The sequence below is a fragment of the Somniosus microcephalus genome, chromosome 11, assembly GCF_052327205.1.
Source record: "Somniosus microcephalus isolate GS21.2 chromosome 11, FLI_Smic_1.0, whole genome shotgun sequence".
In the NCBI taxonomy this organism is placed as follows: Eukaryota; Metazoa; Chordata; class Chondrichthyes; order Squaliformes; family Somniosidae; genus Somniosus; species Somniosus microcephalus.
This window is the reverse complement of record NC_140997.1, coordinates 206,048,142-206,070,886: the sequence shown is the minus strand read 5'-3', so window position 1 is coordinate 206,070,886 and position 22,745 is coordinate 206,048,142. Positions and strand designations below refer to the sequence as shown.

Sequence of the window (22,745 nt, the reverse complement as noted above, 5' to 3'; positions counted from 1 at the left end):
CCTTTACAAATCCATGCTGACTCTCTTTGATCAGCTCATACTTGTTCAAATGCTCAGTCACTCTGTCCCTGATGATAGATTCCAGTAACTTTTGTACCTGTGCGCTATGTTTTAGTGATCTGTGCACATGGACACCCAAATCCCTTTGCTCCTCCACAGTTCCTAGTCTCTCATTGATGCGCCATCAATTACTCAAAAGACTGAAGTTGAGCGAGTAACAATCAGGCTTTTATTAACTAAAGAATGAAGGTCTTGTCTCGAGTGGTCGACCCGTCCAGAATACTAAGGGACTGGGAGGTAGTCACTTATATACCTGGAATAGTGGGAGGAGTCAGCCGAGGCATGTCCAGACCTGTACCTAGTGGAATACACATACAGACACAGACAGGTATGACAGTGGTTTACCACACTCATCATTAAGAAAATATTCCAATTTGTCATTCTCGGATCCAAAGCGAATGACCTCTCACTTCTCCCACATTTAACGCCATCTCCCATAGTTTTGCCCATTCACATAATCTGTCCATGTCCCTTTGTAACTTCCTGCTCCCATCTACACAGCTTACTGTCCCTCCTAACTTAGTGTCATCTGCAAACTTGGATATACAGCTCTCTGTTACTTCAGCCAAGTCATTGATCTATATGGTGAAAAGCTGAGGCCCCAGTCCAGATTCCTGGGCAACACTTGTCACATCCTGTCAATTAGAGTGCAATCCATTTACCCCTACTCTCCAACTCCCTCCTCCAACAAATTACCAGCCCACGTCACAAGGTTACCTCCAATGCCATGCGCTTTTATTTTTGTTAATCTCTTGTGTGGAACCTTATCAGATGCCGCCTTGAAGTCCATATAGACAACATCCTGATAGACACTGCCCTGTCTGCCTTGTCAGTGGCATTCTCAAAAAAATTCAACTAGAATAGTGAGACATGCCCTACCCTTCACAAATCCATGCTGACTCTCTCTGATCAGCTCATACTTGCTCAAATGCTCAGTCACTCTGTCCCTGATAGATTGCAGTAACTTTCCCCACATCTGATGGTAAACTGGCAGCTCTTATGCTTTGGCAGCATTCCAGACTATCAGTGTCTTGTTTGTGGAAAAAGTTTTTAGATTCTCTGCCTTCTAGATTCTACTTCCCCAGTGCCTTAAGTATTCAAAGGAAAATATGAATACTTATTTTTAGTGCTGGATTGGGCAACCCTCTTTAGATCCCAGAAATGTTGCAGTTTTTTTCCATCCCAGTTTTGGGAGCCCTACTTTAGGAAGGACGTCAAAGTCACGGAGAGGATACAGCAGCTATTTACTAAGGTGATACCAAGAATGAGGAGAGACTATAGAAACTGCCGTGTCCTGAGGGACTCCACTGAGGCATGGGGCCCAAACTATATAATTTGACTTGTATTCCTGGCATTGCTGCTTGTCAGTCAAATAATATATGCTTGGAAGTATCCTATGCTTAACAGATCAAATATAATAGAAGAGCTTGAAGGGCAGGTATAGAGATTTTGACAAAGGGGGAAAAGATAGACGGTATATCCAGGAGTACAGTCTTATGAAAGAAGCTTTTTAATGGTGAGACGTCTCCATTGAAATATTTTGTTTTTTTCCCCTTTTCTAATGGTCTTTCCAGGCCAAGAAATGGGATGGTTCGGCAGGCTTCTGTGATACAACTCTGCAACCTGCCACTACAAAGTGCACCATAGTGTTATGACGTGATTCTTCCTTTCAATCTCTTATGGGGAAGCAATTGTCCGCTACTGTGTTCCCACGGCAACCTGGTTGAAATCAGGAACTCATCATGTGGTATAATTATGGGCACCTCCCCAACTCCCGCTGCGCTCTGGCACAGTGCATTCGTGATTGAACTTGCTGTGCCATTATGCTGCTGGGTAGGAGCTCTGCAAGCCAGGTGTGACTAGAGCTAAAAGTCAAGGAAGAAAACCTAATTCACAGATAAACAGAGCATAAACCTACATTTTTGAATTGATGTTCTTACTAAAAGCCTGTCTAACTCCCTTTCTTTGGTTTTGATTTACATTTATTGAAAATGATCCTAGGTTGAGTATTTAATTCTCTTGGCACTAATAAATATTATTTTGCCATTGAGCAGATTATTTTGATAGTTTACTGTTCAGCTCTTATTCAGTTAAGTGTTTAAACACGATGATCATTGAAAATTGTAAAAAAAAATAAACAGGATTGGGTGTAACACCTCTGATGGCAGTAGCAGCTCTTAACTCTAGGTGGTGCCACAATCAAACAAATATATTTGGTACAGCTAACAATCAGTCCCCTGAGGAAACAAAAATGTTTTCATTTAATGCATTCAATTACAGCGTGATTATTAAAAATTAAATTATTATTTATTAAATTAAAAATTGAATTTTGGACTGGAGTTATACTCCACTACCATTACTGAGGTGACTGCAAGATTGGAGTTATACTGTGGGATGCAAATCATACACTAGCTACCAGACGAGAGCGCTGCACGTGCCTACTTACAGGCATCTGCAGAGGTCTTTCACTGGCGGTTATTTCTAGATGGGCGGATTCAGTTCAGTGTTTAAAAAAAAAATGTAATGTAGTGCATTTTGAAAGTAAGACTAGGATAGGTAAATACACCTGAAATAGTCAGATATTAATTGGAGTAGAGATCAGCAGGACTTTGGTGCACACATGCACAGGTCATTACCAGCATCCTTAGTTTTGTATCTGAAGACAGAGAATACAGAGGTGATGTTGAACTTGTACAGCACCATAATTAGGCTGCAGTTGGGGTATTGCGTATAATTTTCGGTACCTTATTACAGCAAGATTAGAAAAGCAATGGAAAATGCGCAGTTGTAGATTCACTAGGACATTACCAGGGATGAAGGGTTCTGAAGAGAGAATTCAGAGTTACGGCTTTTCTCATTAGAGTTGAGATTATGAAGAGTTGTGATGAGGTAAATTGTAATAAATTGTTTCCACTTCCACTGGTCAGCAAGATGATAGCAAGAAGTCACAAATTTAAGGTAATAAGAAATTCCTTGAAAACTGGAATATTAAAGTATATGGGGAGCAAGGAGACGAGTGGGATTAGACCAGGTGGCTCTCGTGGAGAAAAAACATTGATCCCTGGTATTTAGCTCATTGGCTGTTGAGGCAAATAATTGGACCCTACAGCTACTGCAGCCAGCCGCCCTTTACTTGTCAACCGAACTGTAATCAATTTAACATTTCCCTCTCTTCCAGATCCGTGGCTTTTTATCGAGGTTTGACAATGTCCTTCCAGCAAGCCTAGCATTTGACAAGTGCACAGCATGCTCACCAGTGGTAAGTCTCTTCAGGCCTAGACTTGCTGAGGAAAAGTTTCAAAGCAACAAACGCTGAATTTAAAATGTTCAGTTCCTGCAAAGCTCCTTACACTTGTTCAATAAATACATGCTTCTAATTTTGAAACAAGCTCTTTGTATGTTTTGAAATTCTCCTTTGATATTATCACAGTAATATTTTCATTATCGACTGCAGGAGGACAGGGTTTTGCAGTTTTGTAAAAAAAAAAGTTTTTTTTCATATTGTTTATTTTTCTTTCCTGTTTCTCAGGCCCTCCCAATGCACCATATCCAAGTTGAGTGCATGAGCGGGAGACCTTCTCCCAGGCCACTCCATAACCAGCCACCAAAGTGCTGTGCTGCTGTGCCACTTAGAGAAAACTGTTATTTAGTGCCACATTAAAACATTAGTTGTGTTTTATTTTTGTAGGCAGCCATCCAGAGAATAATGTGTTTTATTCCAGCCTTTACCATGGGATCCTGTTGTAAATTAGCCATTTGCACTACATCAGCCTGTTCTCGTGATTGATGCTTTGTGCAATTGTAAACATTTATACTTGCTGCGAGTAAATATTTTAAAATACATCGTCATTGGGAAAAATGGAGCACATTCACACCCCAGATCAAATGAGCAGATTTAAAATGTTACCCACTATTTTAGTGTGGTTCAGTAAAATGATAGTTTTTATTTTGTAGGTTAAGTATTGTCTAATTGATTATTTTTGGCTTTGTAAGCTCCCTTTATCAGCGAATGTGAACTCTCCAATAAACACATGGGCCTAGGCTTTCCTTCTCTTCCCCCTTCCTGTTCTTTGGCAGATCTGGGGTGGGCGGAGGTGGAAAGCTACTCGGGGACACATTCTGCTGCATCTCTGCCTCTCCACCTTTTTCCAACGCCTGCAGTAACAAACTGTCCAATGGCTGCAGCAATCTATCATGCTCAGAAAATATCTTTTTAAGGCTGGGCCCCTGAGCTTTTCTTCAGCAGAGGGTGGATGTGAGGTGGCTCTCTCAGCAGCTGATTCCTTTTCCTCCTTCGCCGCCTACACCTGTTCCTGCTCACTTGTGCTCCATGTCGCGCTTCTCTCAGAGTCACGGGGCAGGATTTTCATTGGGCCGTGGAGTCGGGATTGGAGACGTGGAGGGGGGGGTTAAAATCCCGAAATCAGGGCTCCCGACCCCATGCCAGTTTCATAGGAGGCGGGTTCCCGCCCCACACTGGGACCCGCCTACCCGAGGAGGGAAGGGATTAGTGCCAATTAACTGCCTGTTAACAGGTAGTTAACGGGCAGTTTTTAGCCTATTCCCTATTTTTAATGCTGAAGTGTGGGATTCCCGACGGCTCCAAACCACGCCAAGTTTGCGAGGTGGGCCGTCGGGTTGAAGGACTTGGAGGGGTCGAGATGTTGGTGTTCAGGTGAGTGATGGGTGCATGAGTGCAAAGGTAAGTGTGTTTGGTGTGTTTAATGAAGTTTAAATGACCTTTTCTTACCTTTTCAGCCTTCCTTCCTTTAGGTCTCGGGAGTCCCTCATCTCACCAGCACAGAAAGCAACATGGCTGCGAACTGTCAAAAGTGACAGCCTTCAACTTTCTGTGCAGGAGAGATTTCTAACTGAGTCTGTGGAGAAGGACTCAGGTTAGAAGTAAGACGGTCAGTGTTTGACAGCTTCAAACAGCTGTGAAACGCTGATATTTCATCTGTCAAAACCTCTTGACAGATGAAATTTCAGTCTGTGACATCACCTGTTGCCGGGTGGCCCTTAATTGGCCTGCTGAGCCCGCTGGGCGGGCTCAACAAGGTCAATCAAGTTAAAATCGCATGGATTGGCCACATCTCGATGGAGGCGGGACTACAACCCCGGAAGTTGTAGTCCCGCCTCCTACCCGACTCCTGAATGAAAGTCCAGCCCATGGTCTGTAATCCTGTGTAATGGACATTGCAGAACTAATGCTTGACAGAGTAAGACTGAATGACAGCGCATCTTCAGGTGGGCTTTCCATATCCATCTCCATGGAGCTCTGCTCCGAATCACCTGACGGATCTTCGAGAAAGATAAGTGGGACAAGGGTTAAGATGTCGTTATGGTGGCAGTGGTCCCCATTCTTGCAACGGCAGAAGAAATTGACGTTCACATTTTGTGGTCGCAGTGATTGAAACAGCGAGTGGAGTGGTAGAGGTTTGGAACTCTTCCACAAACGGCAATTGATGCTAGATCAATTGCTAATTTTAAATCGGAGCTTGATGGCTTTCTGTTAACCAGGGGTATTAAGGGATATGGGCCAAAGGCGGGTATGTGGAGTTAGGTCGCAGATCAGCCATGATCTCATTGAATGGCGGAGCAGACTCGAAGGGCTGAATGGCCTACTCCTGTTCCTATGCTCGTCTGACAATGCAGCACTCCCTCAGTACTGCACTGGAGTGTCAGTCTAGATTTTTGTGCTCAAGTCTCTGGAATGTGACTTGAACACATCAAGATGTTCTCTTGATGTAGGGGCTGAACATGTGTGCCAGTCTTTTTGGTAGTACATTAGGCTACTAATGACATCCACCTAAAGGGCCAAATTCGTAAATAACACATCAGCAAGGTGGGCTGTTTCATACAAAAATGTAAAAACAAATGTTTTAGAAGGTTCCACTTCAATTGACAAGTGGATAAGGTGCAGCATTGTGACACAGTGGGGAAAGATGCAATCCGCAACAGAAACAATAGTATTTTATTGCTTTAGATCGCCAAATGCCTACTTTGTGTTCTGAGATTCTGATATCCTCCACCTCAAAAGTGATGCAATGACTCTTCAAGCTGAACTGCAAACATGTCACTGGTTCAAATAATTCAATGATGGTCATTTCAATACTTTTTTATACATTTAAATATGTGTTTGAACAAAAATCACGTGCCATTTTATTGTAAAACAATATATAATTTAGTGAAGGTTGTATATTCTTTGAGTATACACAACAGTTCGTCAACCAAGCTAAAGGCAAGTTGCCAGTTCTGGCATTCTAACTTTAAACAAATCTCATGAAAATATCTGTTCCCCTCAGTTTCATCCACCAGATTGTGCTATTTTGGCAGTAACACAAACAACAGATTAAATTTTCAAATGGAGCAATGGTGAAAAGGATGTTAGCAGAAAGTTTTGTTGTATTGAGAAATCGCCGTGAAATGGCCCATAATGTAGGACATTGGCCAGGTTGAAAAAAAGAAAGTGAAGTACATTAGGAAGTAGCGATCAAGTGATTCCCAAACTGAAGTTTTAAAGCCTGAGGAATTTAGGAAAAGAGAAAGGCTGAGCGAGGTAAAGAGTTCCACGGTTTTAAGGTCCTGTAAAGGAATGAGTTATGGTAGTTTATGCGATGTGTTAATTTTAATAGAACTTCTTTGCCTACATCTTTGTAATCACAGACCTAATTGCCAAAACCACACTCCAGGACAGTGCAAATCAAGTTTTCCTTTTTTGAAGTTTGCTTATATCCTTATTCTCGACAGAGACAGATTTCTCACCAATAAGTCTTATATTAACTGTAACAATGGGGTCAATTTTAACCCTACTTGCCCAGCAGAAACCGGCCCAGTGGGCAGGACGCCCTCCGCACTGCACTGGAGTGTCAGCCGAGATCAGGGTCTCTGGAGTGGGGCTTGAACCCACAACCTTCTGACAGAGGCTAGAGTGCTACCACTGAGCCACAGCTGACCCCCCCCCCGCAAGAATGAGAGTGATCTCCCTCACTTGAGGTAAAACTGATGTTCCAGAATTATTAATCAAATATGCTCAAATTGCACTTTTTATTTATTCGTTTTATTGGATGTGTGTGTCGCTGGCAAGACCAACATTTATTGCCCACCCCTAATTGCCCTTGAGAAGGTGGTGGTGAGCCGCCGCCTTGAACCGCTGCAGTCCATGTGGTGAAGGTACTCCCACAGTGCTGTTAGGAAGGGAATTCCAGGATTTTGACCCAGCGGCGATGAAGCATTGGCGATATACCTCTAAGTCAGGATGGTGTATGACTTGGAGGGGAACTTGGAGGTGGTGGTGTTCCCATGCGCCTGCTGCCCTTGTCCTTCTAAGTGGAAGAGGTCGTGGGTTTGGGAGGTGGTGCCGAAGAAGCCTTGGCGAGTTACTGCAGTGCATCTTGCAGGTGGCACACACTGCAGCCACGGTACGCCGGTGGTGGAGGGCGTGAATGTTTAAGGTGGGGGATGGGGTGCCAATCAAGTGGGCTGCTTTGTCCTGGATGGTGTCGGGCTTCTTCAGTGTTGTTGGAGCAGCCGTCACCCAGGCAAGTGGAGAGTATTCCATCCTTACTTGTGCCTTGTAGATGGTGGAAAGGCTTTGGGGAGTCAGGAGGTGAGGTTAGATTTGTCCTGCTTTTTGTGGACAGGACATACCTGGGCAGTTTTCCACATTGTCGGATAGATGCCAGTGTTGTAGCTGTACTGCAACAGCTTGGCTAGAGGCACGGCTAGTTCTGGAGCACCTGTCTTCAGCACGATAGCCGGGATGTTGTCGGGGCCCATAGCCTTTGCTGTATCATCTAACAGTAATCCCAGAAAACAATGTACACAAAATGGCGATTATGCAACAGAAAATGCTGCACTGACTGGATATGGAGGACCTATTTTCTTTGCCCATTTTTTTCCACTGCGTGTCCTGGAGGTGGTGACTCATGCTTGGTTATCATTCCAGGGGCACCAGCAACCTTGCAGCATATCGTCCAAATTGCCATTTTTTATGCGTGAGCCCAGTCAGTGAGTGTTGGCAGGCATTCAAGTCTAATCATGTCTGCATTCAACCCCCACGCCACAAGCTGCAATCTCCCTCTGAAAGGCCCGACAAATTTTTTATGGGCAATTTTCTGTATTACATACTAAACTACAAAGATATGATTAAAAGACAGCATGTTACTTAAGTACAAATGAGGCAAGTTCACAGATTTTATATAGAAATACATTTAGCAAGATAGATGTGGCCATTTTACTAGCTTAAAGCATTAAGGTGATGAATGAGCTCAACACTGGATTATAAAACAAAGGGATTCAGTTTCACAGAGTCTTCTTCATCTTGACTGATCAGGTGAATTTTGTGTTATTGTCACTCCAAACAGGGATAACCCAGTGATCCAAAATTAGAGGAGTTAAATCAATAGTTTAAACTAGCTCACTTTTTGAAATTGCACCTGACATAGATTATGTGGATTTAGCAATTCTGAGGCATGAGCTTTGTGCCTCAGTTTGACATTTACCCCAACACTTTTTTTAAAAGCTTATTTGGTCTTAGTTTCTGGAATTTTTACAACCTGTACAGCGCACCAATGCTAATTTATCATTATTACCATATAGTTGTGTGCCTCGGCTAAAAATACAAATCCAATCGCACTTGCTAAATTTCAAATTTAGCTAAACCTCAATTGGAGTGTCCCGATGGCTCAACTCCTAAATGCAGAAGTGTGTGGAATTGTTTCCTAATTTCACTCCTCTAGACTATGCCCCCTAGCCTTCGAATCCTCAACCATTAGAAATAGTTTCTCTCTCTCTCTACCTGACCTGTTCCCCTTGGTATCTTGAAAACCTCGATCAGATCACCCCTTAAACTTCTAAATTCTAGGGAATACAACCCTAATTATGTAATCTCTCCTTGTAACTTAATCCTTGAAGTCTGGGTATCATTCTGGTAAACCTACGCTGCACTCCCTCCAAAGCCAATATCAGACCTAAGGTGTGGTACCCAGAACTGCTCACAGTGCTCCAGGTGTGGTCTAACCAGGGTTTTTTTTTTATAGCTGCAGCATAACTTCTACCCCCTTGTATTCTAGTCCTCTAGATATAAAGGCCAGTATTCCATTAGCCTTTTTGATTATTTTCTGTACCTGTTCATGACATTTTAATGATCTATGTACCTGGACCCCCAAGTCTCTTTGGACCTCCACTGTTTTTAGTCTTTCACCATTTAGAAAGTACCCTGTTCTATTCTTGGATGACCTCACATTTGCCCTCATTGAAATCCATTTGCCACAGTTTTGCCCATTCACTTAGTCTGTCGATATCCCTTTGTAATTTTACGCTTCCATCTCACTGCCTACAATTCCACTTACCTCTGTGTCATCGGCAAATTTGGATATATGACTTTCTATGCCATCATCTAAGTTGTTAATAAATACTGTGAATAGTTGAGGCCCCAACACTGATCCCTGCGGGACACCACTAGTCATATCCTGCCAATTTCAGTACCTACCCATTATCCCTACTGCCTGTCTCCTGCCGCTCAGCCAATTTCCTAACCAGGTCAATAATTTGCCCTCAATTCCGTGGGCTTCTACTTTAGTTAACAGTCTCTTATGTGGAACTTTACCAAATGCATTCTGGAAGTCCATTTAATAACATCCATAGACATTCCCCTGTCCACTACTTTAGTCACCTCTTCAAAAAATTCAATCCAGTTTGCCAGGCATGACCTACCTTTCATAAATCCATGCCGACTCTCTCTGATCAACTGAAAATTTTTGAGGTGTTCAGTCACGCTATCCTTAATTATAGGCTCTAGCAATTTCCCGACAACAGATGTTAGGCTAACTGGTCTATAATTCTCTGGTTTCCTTCTCTCACCATTTTTAAATAACAGCGTGACCTTCTCGATGGCAATTAGTGATGGGCAATAAATGCTGGCCTTGCCAGCGACGTCCACATCCCGTAAACGAATTTAAAAAAAATTCCAATCTAAAGGAACGGTTCCTGAATCAAGAGAACTTTAGAAGTTTATAGTTAGGGCATCTGCAATGTGCTCACCTACTTCCTTTAAAGTACAGGTGAGGTGTCGTCTTTCAGCTGAGACGTTAAACCAAGGCCGCGTATGCGCTCTCTCAGGTGAGCGTAAAAGATCCCATGGCACTATTTTGAAGTAGAGCAGGGGAGTTATCCCTGGTGTCCTGGCCAATATTCATCCCTCAATCAACATCACTAAAACAGATTATCTGGTCATCATCACGTTGCTGTTTGTGGGAGCTGGCTGTGTGCAAATTGGCTGCCGCGTTTCCTACATTACAACAGTGACTACACTTCAAAAAGTACTTCATTGGCTATAAAGCGCTTTGGGACATCCTGAGTCGTGAAAGGTGCTATATACATGCAAGTCTTCTTTCTTTAACATTGACCCTCCATTGTCAGAAGGTCGGAGGATGGAGAGATCAGGGTCATAGAGTTTGTACTGTAGATCTTCCAAACTTTCCAATCACCCAGTTCCTCTGAAATGGGAGGAGAGGCGTGCACTGTCCTGTGAGGGCAGATGTATTATTGGGTGCACAGTCACTGTGTAGCAAGACTCTTTGATACCCGCCCCCAGACACGTGTGCATGGAATCCACCGTATAATGGAAGGCATGAAGGAGCGTCCAAGGCTATGTACTAGGATGATTAGCGCGCCACTAATAGTTGACCCTCACACATGAGGGTGGCGAAGGTTCCAATCTGTCAGCCCTATTCAGACTTCTGACCATAACAATTGGGTCCATGGGGGAAGGAGAGGGGAGGAAAACATTTGGATGCAGAATACGATGAGAGAGCAGGATCCATGTCTCTTTTGCACTATTTACCATGCATTTTGGGAACCAAATTTGAAATATGGAAAGCACCTTAAATAATCTATTCCAAAATAAATGTCTGCCACTGAGGGTTTCATCCAGTCAATAAAGCAGTAACTTCATATACTGGATATTCAAATCTTGGACATTTAATACATATTTATTGACAAGGCTGTATATGTTTGAGGGGGCATTGTACATGAGATTTCAGAAGATTGTTAGCTGATACTCTGCAAGGGAAACAAAGAAGCAGATGGCTAGAAATGCTGGATTAGTGAGTTTAGGAGCAGGTTGCTCTCTTCTGTTGCTATAGTTTTGCTGGTTTCCCTCTACAAAGGGTTTTTAATATTTATATTCCAGTATTGTGCATTCTCTATTCTGCACATTTTAATGTAATCTTTGTCTTTTTGCAGGTCCTTGATCACTTTGAAAAAGAAGGTTTTCAGTTCCTAGCTAATGCATTCAACTCTTCTCACTCTTTCCTGGAAGATCTCACAGGACTGACTCTTCTGCACCAAGAGACACAGGCTGCTGAGGTAATTGCTTTGGTAATCTTGTTCTTGATGTACTCCTTCCTTATGTGGAAAAATTGTTTGTTTTTCTGGTTCATTTTGGTAAATTACAGAATTCAGAATTAAAAGCAAAAGGTTTCAATTTGCATTAATCCTGTTGTTGACTTTTTTGCTGGCAAGTTTTTGATTTTTTTTCCCCAAAGTTCTACAGTGCTTAAGAATTACTTTAACTTGCAACCAGCAGAACCCATTTTTGTAATGTATTCCAAGATAAGAGTTTCTTTAGTGTTACGTTATGTTTAGAAAACTTAATTTGGCATTTGTAAAGACAAAAGCTGAAGTCCAGGTCATCTTGACAATTGTGTTCTTTGATCTCTATTACACCAGGTGGAACTTGTGATACTATTGCATATTATTGCACAAAGGTTGAGGAGGCAAGATTTTTTTGGGGAATTAGCATTTTATTAACTGGCACAGCGCCTGACGTCGCAATATGCTGTGTTAGCAAGTGTCCAGACACGGTTCCTCGCCACAAAGTGAGTTGACTTGAACGAGCATGCTTGCCCCTGTGATTCAGTACCCAGCACCCTCCTGAGAGATGGGAACATGGTTTTAAAAGTTATCGACAGCCCAAGTGTGTCTCAATGGCTGAGAGAGAATGCGTTGAATAAACTACGGAGAGGCCCTGCAAAAATGTGCCTCAGTGGGTGAGATGATGGGGAGAAAACGGTCTATTTGAGCCTGTCTGTCTGTGTCAATGTGTATGGTGTGGTGAGAAGAGCGTGCGTCTAGGGAGGGAGGGAGGGAGAGAGAAGAAATGGGAATGGGAGAAGAGAATGAGAGACTGCAGATGGAGAGCTGGGCCAAGGGCAAGTTTGAGAGTTGAGAACATGCATAGGTGGGGATGGAGTGTAGTGTATGTGCCTTTAAGAGCCCCAGGTGTGCTGTAATGCCGGTAATGGCCACTTGGGCTATATAAGCCTGTATATTGTGTATATCCGTTAGAACCCCCCCCAGACTTTGCTTAGTAAACACCTATGAACCAACTCCTGTCTTCAGTGTCTTTATCAACACACGGACACTACAGTGGCGACGAAGTGGAAACGGACTTACCTGCAATTCGGCAGCACCTCAAGGACATCGATTCCTCGGGCGTCCAGAAGACTCAAGAAAGTGAGAAAAGCTGGTGGCAGGTACTGCGCTAATCCTTCCTGGGCATCAGGCTGGGGCTCCAGCGGCTGGCTCTAAGCTGAGACAGGCAGCGAAATCGGAGGCAAGCAATAACGGACTGGGAGGGAGCACTCGGGAGACGGCCGACGCGGCAAGCAGGTCAGCGTTCAGACCTGCAGAGAAAGTCCGGCGGGAACGAGTCTCCAACTGTAAACAAATATTTTTAAAAAAAAATAAAAAACAAAGAACGGAAACCGCGGGAAACAGCGTTGTCATCGGCAGCAGCGGCGGGAAAGCGCGGGAAGCGCCATATCTTTGCTGCTGCAAAGAAAGAAAAGCGCGGGAAGCGCCATATCTTTTCTGAAATGCCTAAGTCTGGCAATATTGATGCTTTTGATGGCGAAATAGAGGATTGGACCACATACGTGGAAAGAGTAGAGGTATATTGCACTGCAAATGGAATAGAAGATGAAAATAAAGCTTCAGTACTGCTGAACCTAATGGGCGCAAAGGCATACGGGCTGTTACAAAATGTAATCACTCCAGCCAAACCAAAGGACAAGAATTTTAAAGAAATTGTTGATACCCCGCAGGAGCACTTAAACCCAACACCGCTGCTGATAGCGGAACGATTCAAATTCTTCAAGAGAAATCAACACAAGAATGAAAGTAACGCTGATTACCTAACCGAATTAAGAAAGCTATCAAAGTACTGCCAATTCGGGGCGGGACTAGCAGATTATCTTCGAGACAAATTCGTTTGCGGTCTCTTAAGTGAAGGAACACAAAAAAGGCTGCTTTCTGAAAAAGATTTAACATTGGACAAAGCTTTCAGTATGGCTGTATCATACGAAGCAGCAGCAAGAGGAGCTGCAGAGATGCAACAAAAGACACAGGACTTCGGCACCCGTGAAATGACACAGGGTTTCGAAAGATGTTATCGCTGCGGCAGATCCACCCATAACCAGAAGGACTGCTGGTTCAAGGACAAAGCATGCAGGCAATGCGGAAAGATTGGACACATTGCACGGGTATGCCGATCTGGACAAAATAAATCCACAGACAGAAAAAAAAAATCAATAAAGGAAAGTACAGGAAGGTACAAATGATGACGGACAGTAGCTCCGAAGACCAGAAGAGCGATAGCGACTCTGAAAACAAGAGACTAAGCTGTCTCAAATTACATAATGTACTTCCCAAAGATGATTACCAAACCATTTGGGTTACCCTCACGATAGCAGGGTCCCCTGTTAAAATGGAGCTAGATACAGGATCAGCTCTAACCGTAATAAATCGACGGAATTACGAGAGGCTATTTTCGCATATACCTCTAAAAGACACATCCATTATCTTAAAAACATATACGGGGCAGAATGTATACCCCAAAGGAAAAATAAGGGTGCCTGTTGTATACAACGGTAAAGAAATACAAAAGTTGTATTTATACATTCTACAAGATGGTGGTCCACCGTTGTTGGGACGTGAATGGATCAGAAAGATACGTTTAGACTGGCACTCCATTCAGGCACTGACGGTGACCAGTAAGAAAATAAACAATGATGACATCATACCTGAACAATTAAAAGACATCTTGGCCAACGCCAAAGAAGTGTTTCAAGAGAAACTAGGAACCTTGAAAGGCATCACCGCCTCAATAAAAGTGGAAGATGCAGCAATTCCCAAATTTTTTAAGGCAAGACCGGTGCCATACGCAATTCGTCCAGCAGTCGATGCAGAGCTGGAGAATTTGGAAAAGGCAGGCGTATTATCCAAAATAGATTGGATCATTCCAGTCATGAAAAAAGCATTGAATAATAAATCTGAAGAACAGAGAAAAATTTGCATCTGTGGAGACTTCAAGGTGACTGTAAACCCGGTCCTTCACACAGTACAGTATCCTCTTCCGAGGATAGAAGATATTTTCGCCTCACTATCCGGAGGGAAACGTTTCACCAAAATTGACTTGGCACAGGCATATCTACAGATGGAGGTTGAGGAGGCCTCTAAAAAGTATCTCACGATAAACACACACAAAGGCCTGTACCAGTACAATCGACTGGTTTTTGGAGTAGCATCAGCTCCAGCTATCTGGCAAAGAGCTATGGAGCAAGTCCTGCAAGGGATTCCGGGGACTCAATTCTACCTAGACGACATCCTTGTAACAGGAGAAAATGACAACGAGCACCTTGCCAATTTGGAGCAGGTGCTCACTAGGCTGAAAGAACAGGGCCTACGAGCAAATCGCCCCAAGTGCGAATTTTTCCAAAATCAGATATCATATTGTGGCCACATAATTAATAAGGAAGGGTTGCATAAGTCACCTGAAAAAATTGAAGCGGTCATAAAAGCCCCAGCACCTGAAAATGTTTCACAATTAAGGTCGTTCCTGGGATTAATAAATTACTATCATAAATTTTTACCGAACTTATCAACTCTTCTACACCCTCTTAATGAACTTCTACAAACAGGAGTGATTTGGAAATGGAACGAAGATTGTAAACGTGCCTTCCATAAATGCAAAGACTTAATCACATCCGAAGAAGTTTTGGCTCATTACAACCCATCACTGCCAATCAGACTGCCGTGCGATGCATCCCCTTACGGCATAGGAGCAGTATTTTCCCATAAATTCCCTGATGGCTCAGAACGGTCGATAGCTTTTGCGTCACGCTCATTAAACTCAGCTGAGCGTAACTATGCCCAAATCGACAGGGAAGCACTCAGCCTGGTATGGGGAGTGACGAAATTCAACCATTACCTACACGGACAAAAATTTACCTTGTTGACTGACCATCAACCCCTCATCTCCATATTCAACCCTAAAAAGGGTGTTCCCATTATGACAGCGCAAAGGCTACAGAGGTGGTCCCTTTTTCTAGGGGCACACCAATACAACATAGAATACAAAGGATCAAAACAGCATGGGAATGTTGACGGTTTATCGCGCCTACCGTTGCCAACGGTAAAAGAGGCACCTACAGTAGACCCAGTAGAGATGTTCCACTCGACCATAGTGGAATGTCTACCAGTAACAAATTCTGCCATTGAAAGGGAGACGAGAAATGACCCGACTCTCTCTCGGGTCTACGATTTAACAGTGAAGGGATGGCCAGCACATGACGAACCACTGTTGCCAGCATTCTCGCAAAGAAGAGAACAGCTGTCAAGTGTGCCGAGGAACCTTGATGTGTGGATCCAGAGTGGTGATTCCACCCAAACTCCAGGATAAAGTGCTAAAGGAGCTTCACGAGGGGCATCTGGGTGGAGTGAAAATGAAGAACCTAGCTAGGGCGTTTGTATGGTGGCCAGGTATCGATGGAGACATCGAAGAAATGACCAAGAGTTGCCTAGGATGCCAGAAGGTCCAAAACACTCCACCACAAGCCCCTCTACATCCATGGGAGTGGCCCTCATCTCCCTGGCAAAGGGTGCACATCGACTTTGCTGGTCCATTTATGGACTCAATGTTCTTAATTGCGGTTGATGCACACTCCAAGTGGCCGGAGGTAATAAAGATGTCCTCCACCACCACGGAAAAAACCATCACAGTATTAAGGACCATATTTGCCAGGAATAGGCTGCCGGAACAGATCTGTTCTGATAATGGACCGCAATTTGTGTCCGAAGAATTCAGAAAGTTCTTAAAAAAAACAATGGGGTTAAGCACTACACGTCCGCCCCATACCATCCCGCCACCAATGGATTGGCTGAAAGGTTTGTCCAGACCTTCAAGAAGGCCATAAAGGCCATGGGTAATGAAGACATAAAACTTCAGCACAAGGTGGATAACTTCTTATTCGCATACCGGAATGCAACACATATGGTTACCAACCAAACTCCCGCCATGATGTTCTTCAGTAGAAACCTAAGATGCCGGCTGGATTTGGTCAAGCCCAACATCAGAAGGGACGTGGAGAACCGGCAGTTTCAAGGCATGAATGAAAGGCCAACTAGAACCTTCCAGATAGGTCAACAAGTTTTGGCCCGGGACTACCGTACCGAGAAATGGCAGCCTGGAACTATCTGCACACGACTAGGACCACTAATGTATACCGTGGACATCGGAGAAAGCATAACAAGGCGCCATGCTGACCAAATCATAAAGTCATCCGAAAAGGGACAACCTACACCACAACTCTATACGTCTAACGATGAAGTAGAGATACCCATATCTACCTCCGATCCAGTGATACTGGAACCCGATGAACCCGACACTGGCATTCAAGCCGAATCAGCCTTGCCAAAAGAACCTACTACACCACCAGAAACTACTACACCCCCGAGGCGTTATCCGGACCGAGTCAGGAAGCCTCCTGATAGACTGACTTATAATTAATTAACTACAGCAATGTGTATATTATTTTTCTTATAACATGTAATTAATAATTACTTAACATATGATGTACTGGTTAGCTAAAAGGGGAGGAATTGTAGTGTATGTGCCTTTTAAGAACCCCAGGTGTGCTGTAATGCCGGTAATGGCCACTCGGGCTATATAAGCCTGTATATTGTGTATATCCGTTAGAACCCCCCCCCCCCCCCCCCCCCCCCAGACTTTGCTTAGTAAACACCTATGAACCAACTCCTGTCTTCAGTGTCTTTATCAACACACAGACACTACATGGAGAAATGGTGGAGAGTTATTGAGAGTGCTGGAATGGAGAGACTGAGTGTGGGTGGAGTGAAATGGGGGCTGAGAGAAAGAGCCTAATGATACAGTGGCAGAGTGCGGACCACAGGTTAGATGTATTTAGAGTCAGCCAGTCTCCTATGTTACTGTTTGGCTTCATGTATTAAGTAACATCATCTTCTTTAAAAGTTTTTTTGCTCACAAGTTAGAACTGCTCAGTAAGCTACGCTGACTTCCTTCTGTCTAAAACACATCTGGTTTTAATTGAATCTTCGAGGAACGACTTGTATTTTTTAGACAAATGTTAGACGCTGGTTTACAGCTTCGTCAAGTTTCAGAAGACTGGTACAACTTGATCAGTGTCATACATCACTGGGGCCAGTGTAAGACTTTTGGGAAACAACTCCTTTAATCTCACGATGTTGCAGTAGCAGTTGTACAAACCAAAATGTGATGGAGTTGGTAAATATCTGGTAAAATTGCAGTAGAGCTCCTGTTCATACATTTCCATACCTGTATATTCACCCAGACCCATACGATGCATTTCCATACCTGTATATGCAAACAGACCCATACAATGTGTTTCCATACCTGTATATGCAAACAGACCCATACAATGCATTTCCATACCTGTATATACACACAGACCCATACAATGTGTTTCCATACCTGTATATGCAAACAGACCCATACGATGTGTTTCCATACCTGTATATGCAAACAGACCCATACAATGCATTTCCATACCTGTATATACACAAACCCATACAATGCATTTCCATACCTTGTATATACACAGACCCATACGATGCTTTTCCATACCTTGTGTATATACACAGACCCATACGATGCATTTCCATACATACATGTATATATACAGACCCATACGATGCATTTCCATACCTGTATATACACACAGACCCATACACTGCATTTCCATACCTTGTATATACACAGACCCATACAATGCATTTCCATACCTTCTATATACACAGATCCATACGATGCATTTCCATACCTTCTATATACACAGACCCATACAATGCATTTCCATACCTGTATGTACACACACACCCATACAATGCATTTCCATACCTGTATATACACACAGACCCATACAATGTATTTCCATACCTTGTATATACACAGACCCATACAATGCATTTCCATACCTGTGTATATACACACAGACCCATACAATGTGTTTCCATACCTGTGTATATACACACAGACCCATACAATGTGTTTCCATACCTTGTATATACACAGACCCATACGATGCATTTCCATACCTGTATATACACACAGACCCATACAATGCATTTCCATACCTGTATATACACACAGACCCACACGATGCATTTCCATACCTGTATATACACATAGACCCATACAATGTATTTCCATACCTTGTATACACAGACCCATACAATGCATTTCCATACCTGTATATACACACAGACCCAAACAATGTGTTTCCATACCTGTATATACAAATAGACCCATACGATGCATTTCCATACCTGTATATACACAGACACATACAATGCATTTCCATACCTGTATATACACACAGACCCAAACAATGTGTTTCCATACCTGTATATACAAATAGACCCATACAATGCATTTCCATACCTGTATATACACATAGACCCACACAATGTATTTCCATACCTTGTATATACACAGACCCATACAATGCATTTCCATACCTTGTATATACGCAGACCCATACAATGCATTTCCATACCTTGTATATACACAGACCCATACAATGCATTTCCATACCTTGTATACACACAGACCCATACGATGCATTTCCATACCTTGTGTATATACACAGACCCATACAATGCATTTCCATACCTTGTATACACACAGACCCATACGATGCATTTCCATACCTTGTGTATATACACAGACCCATACAATGCATTTCCATACCTGTAAAAACACACAGACCCATATGATGCATTTCCATACCTGTGTGTACACACAGACCCATACAATGCATTTCCATACCTGTATATACACACACACCCATACAATGCATTTCCATACCTTGTGTATATACACAGACCCATACAATGCATTTCCATACCTTGTATACACACAGACCCATACGATGCATTTCCATACCTTGTGTATATACACAGACCCATACAATGCATTTCCATACCTGTGTGTACACACAGACCCATACGATGCGTTTCCATACCTGTATATACACACAGACCCATACAATGCGTTTCCATACCTGTATGTGTACACATTATTTATGTGTATGCTTACTTTACAGAGGTGGATAAAGAACATACTGCTAGAAAAAGTTTCAACTTTTGTGTGCTTTATCAATCTCAAAAACAATGGTGTCAGTTTACAGCACTGGGGATGATCAACCACAAACAAGCAGAATTGGCAGAAATGCACCTTTCCAAACTGGGGGCGTGGCCAGTTTTATGGGCGGGGACTGTTTAGGGCGAAGGGTCTGTAGAATTAGCATAAAAGATTGTGGCTACTTGAGCAGAAAGTAGTTAAGCACACACTCACTTACACTTAAAATTCCACAATCTTTTGATCTATTTGATTTGATTATGCCCAGATTAAGCTATTTCCTAGGCGCAAATCATGCGGAAACTCCAGGCCTTTGTTCACTGCTTTCAAGTCTCTTGCTACCCTGATGTTCCTTCCTTCTGTTCCACTTATTGCAACTAGAAATGAACTACAGTTGTCAAGGTGCGTTGATGTCAGTTCCACTTTTCCTGATCTTTATCCACGCACATGACCATGTGAACATTGGTATGTATCAGTGGCTATGACCGGTGGAACCACTGGGCCATAATTTGCTGTGGCAGAGCAACAAACGGCTTCCACCAACATTTAGACTTGCCCCTGGCTATTTAATCGCAATGATATTTAGCGCCACTGAAGTTGCTGAAAGGTCGAGCTGATAATGTCGCAGCGAGAGAAACCGGGCATCGGGGACCTGAGTGAGCAGGGCAAGCAACTGTGTATCTCCTTAGCCAATCAGATTGAAGGATTGTGAAATTACCAGCGCAAGGACTGAGAAGGAAGTGTAAATTCGAGTGGGTGAAATCATTGCCAAATCAGGCACAGAAAGAGAAATAGAGAGAAGGGACGGAGAGATTGGAATAAAAGAGAAAGGGAAAAGATACAGTACAAAGGGAAAGTTTTTATTTATTTAAATTTTACAACATCTCCAACAACAATTAAAACCTGAAGGTATAAGACTCCACATTTGTAATGGTTCATTTTCAGTGCCAGAGAGGTTTTGCAGTAATTAATACTTATATGTTGTTAAAAGGATACTTAGACTGAAATGGGCAACTTTCTGTGTCGAGTTTAGTTCATATCTTAAAACCTACCTCTTTGACCAAGCTTTTGTTCACCTGCCCTAATTTATCCTTATGTGGCTCGGTGTCAAATTTATTGTCTTGTAATACTCCTGTGCAACGCCTTGGGACGTTTTACTACGTTAAAGGTGCTATATAAATACAAGTTGTTGTCGCTATCTACTGTGCAAGTACAGGAACTTCACGCCATTCAGTGTATTTCAATGGTGAGCCAGACAGCAAGATGCCATTTTCGCAAAGCTACCGACAGAAACGTTTGGAGTTCGGAGTTTAACCGAACATCTGCCCTCGCCTGAAGTTGTTGCTGCGTTTGCGCATAAATAACGGTGAGCGCTATTAGCGCATAAATAACGGTGAGCGTTATTAGCGCATAAATAACGGTGAGCGCTATTAGCGCATAAATAACGGTGAGCGCTATTAGCGCATAAATAACGGTGAGCGCTATTAGCGCATAAATAACGGTGAGCGCTATTACCGCATAAATAACGGCCAGCGCTATTAGCGCATAAATAACGGTCAGCGCATAAATAACAGCGAGCGCTATTGGCGCATAAATAACGGTCAGCGCTATTAGCGCATAAAGGTGAGCGCTATTGGCGCATAAAAACGGTGAGCGCTATTGCCGCATAAATAACGGTGAGCGCTATTAGCGCATAAGTAACGGTCAGCGCATAAATAATGGTCAGCGCTATTAGCCTTATCGTTATTTTGACTGAAAATTATGGCCTGATACATTTCCTCTTTGCATCCATCAATAACACTCCTAGGTCAAATAGCAGTCCATGGCTCCCGTAGCTTTACATTGACACTACTTTATTACTAGCTTCTCTTGTATAGTATGCCTTCATTGTAGTTTGTAATTACCAAATAAGCTTGTTGAATTACTCAGTTGTTTGTTCTGGATTTTGGAACAATTGAAATTCACCTACAGATTTTATTTTCTGCTTATGGTATGTTACAGACCAATCTTGTGATTTAAAAAAAAATATAGAATAACAGACTCAGATTCAGATTAGATTTATTTGCCATATGTAACGAGTACAATGGAATGCTTGTTCCCCGTAGGGACGCGTCAGCTATACATACAGCGCCGCGTTCAGAGTCAATAAAATGGCTTCCCGTGGCAGTGGGAGCACGATGTCCCTCAGCCGCTCCGTCCTCCTCTTCACCGCGGCCTCCTCCTCACTGTTGCCGGCTCCACGTGTGATGGCCTGCTTCTCCCGCTCTGGCCACCATGCCCGGCTTCCCTCCTCCCATCCGGACTGCGAGTTACCCGAAATGGAGCTGCTGGCCGACGTGCTGCAGCGTGCAGCACAATATGCACGTTTGGACATCATTTGGCAAGCTGTGTGCTCGGTTTCTCAAAGGGGTTTCATTTTAATAACTGAGACATGAAACCGTACAATACGTGCTTGATTAATAATGAGCAGTTGTAGTGTAAATGGGCCTCTGTAGGCTTTCTGTTGTCTAGAGACAAGTTGTTCATTGCAGTCAAATTATAACCAGATGTAAGTTTCCAGAAGTTTAGCAGTTTGCCTTTTTTTTTTCTTTTTGTACTAAGGTGCCATTTGTATGTTTAAGGTAATTGCAACACATTCAAACATGTGATTCATGGAAAGTATTAGAATGGACCCCTTCACATAATGGATGTAATTTCCCTACCAACGGATAAATAGATGTTTGAAAACTTTGAGCGTCTGACAAAAGTCTGAAGTCTATTAGTTTAATTTAAATCTGTTTTGTGTTTCACTGGTTTCAGCTTTCAAAATGTATAATAAAAAGCTCCAAACCCAGTACTACATTTCAAGTAATATTTCAAAGAATAAAAAATGCATTGAATTTTAATTCTTTGAAACGTCATTAAAAATATGTATTACCATCTTATATTGATAATATTTGGGACGATGATTTTAATGCATATTAATAAGTTAGAAACTAGAGATCTAATGAGTTGTGGACAATTTGTTAGCTTTATGCTGTTAAGTTGGTAACCTATTCAAACTTTTTTGTAAAAAGTTGTCCCAGTGGAAGTTGTGCATCGTTGGATTGAATATTCCACAACAGTTTCATCGTGGCATCTTGGTCACTATGACAACATTTTCTCTGTATCAAGATTTCTATTGAGTGAGCCAATGTAGTGTTTTCTGACTGAAAAAAGCCTT

At 42.7% G+C, this 22,745-nt stretch overlaps 1 protein-coding gene across 1 annotated transcript in view; it reads left to right on the top strand.

The window, feature by feature from the left end:
• Positions 1-22,745, top strand: part of atg7 (ATG7 autophagy related 7 homolog (S. cerevisiae)) — a 178,165-nt gene that overhangs the window by 81,847 nt on the left and 73,573 nt on the right. The window contains exons 16-17 of the mRNA XM_086001768.1: positions 3,239-3,319; positions 11,308-11,430. Of these exons, the coding sequence (XP_085857894.1) occupies positions 3,239-3,319; positions 11,308-11,430 (204 nt within the window). The remainder of the gene's footprint in view (positions 1-3,238; positions 3,320-11,307; positions 11,431-22,745) is intronic.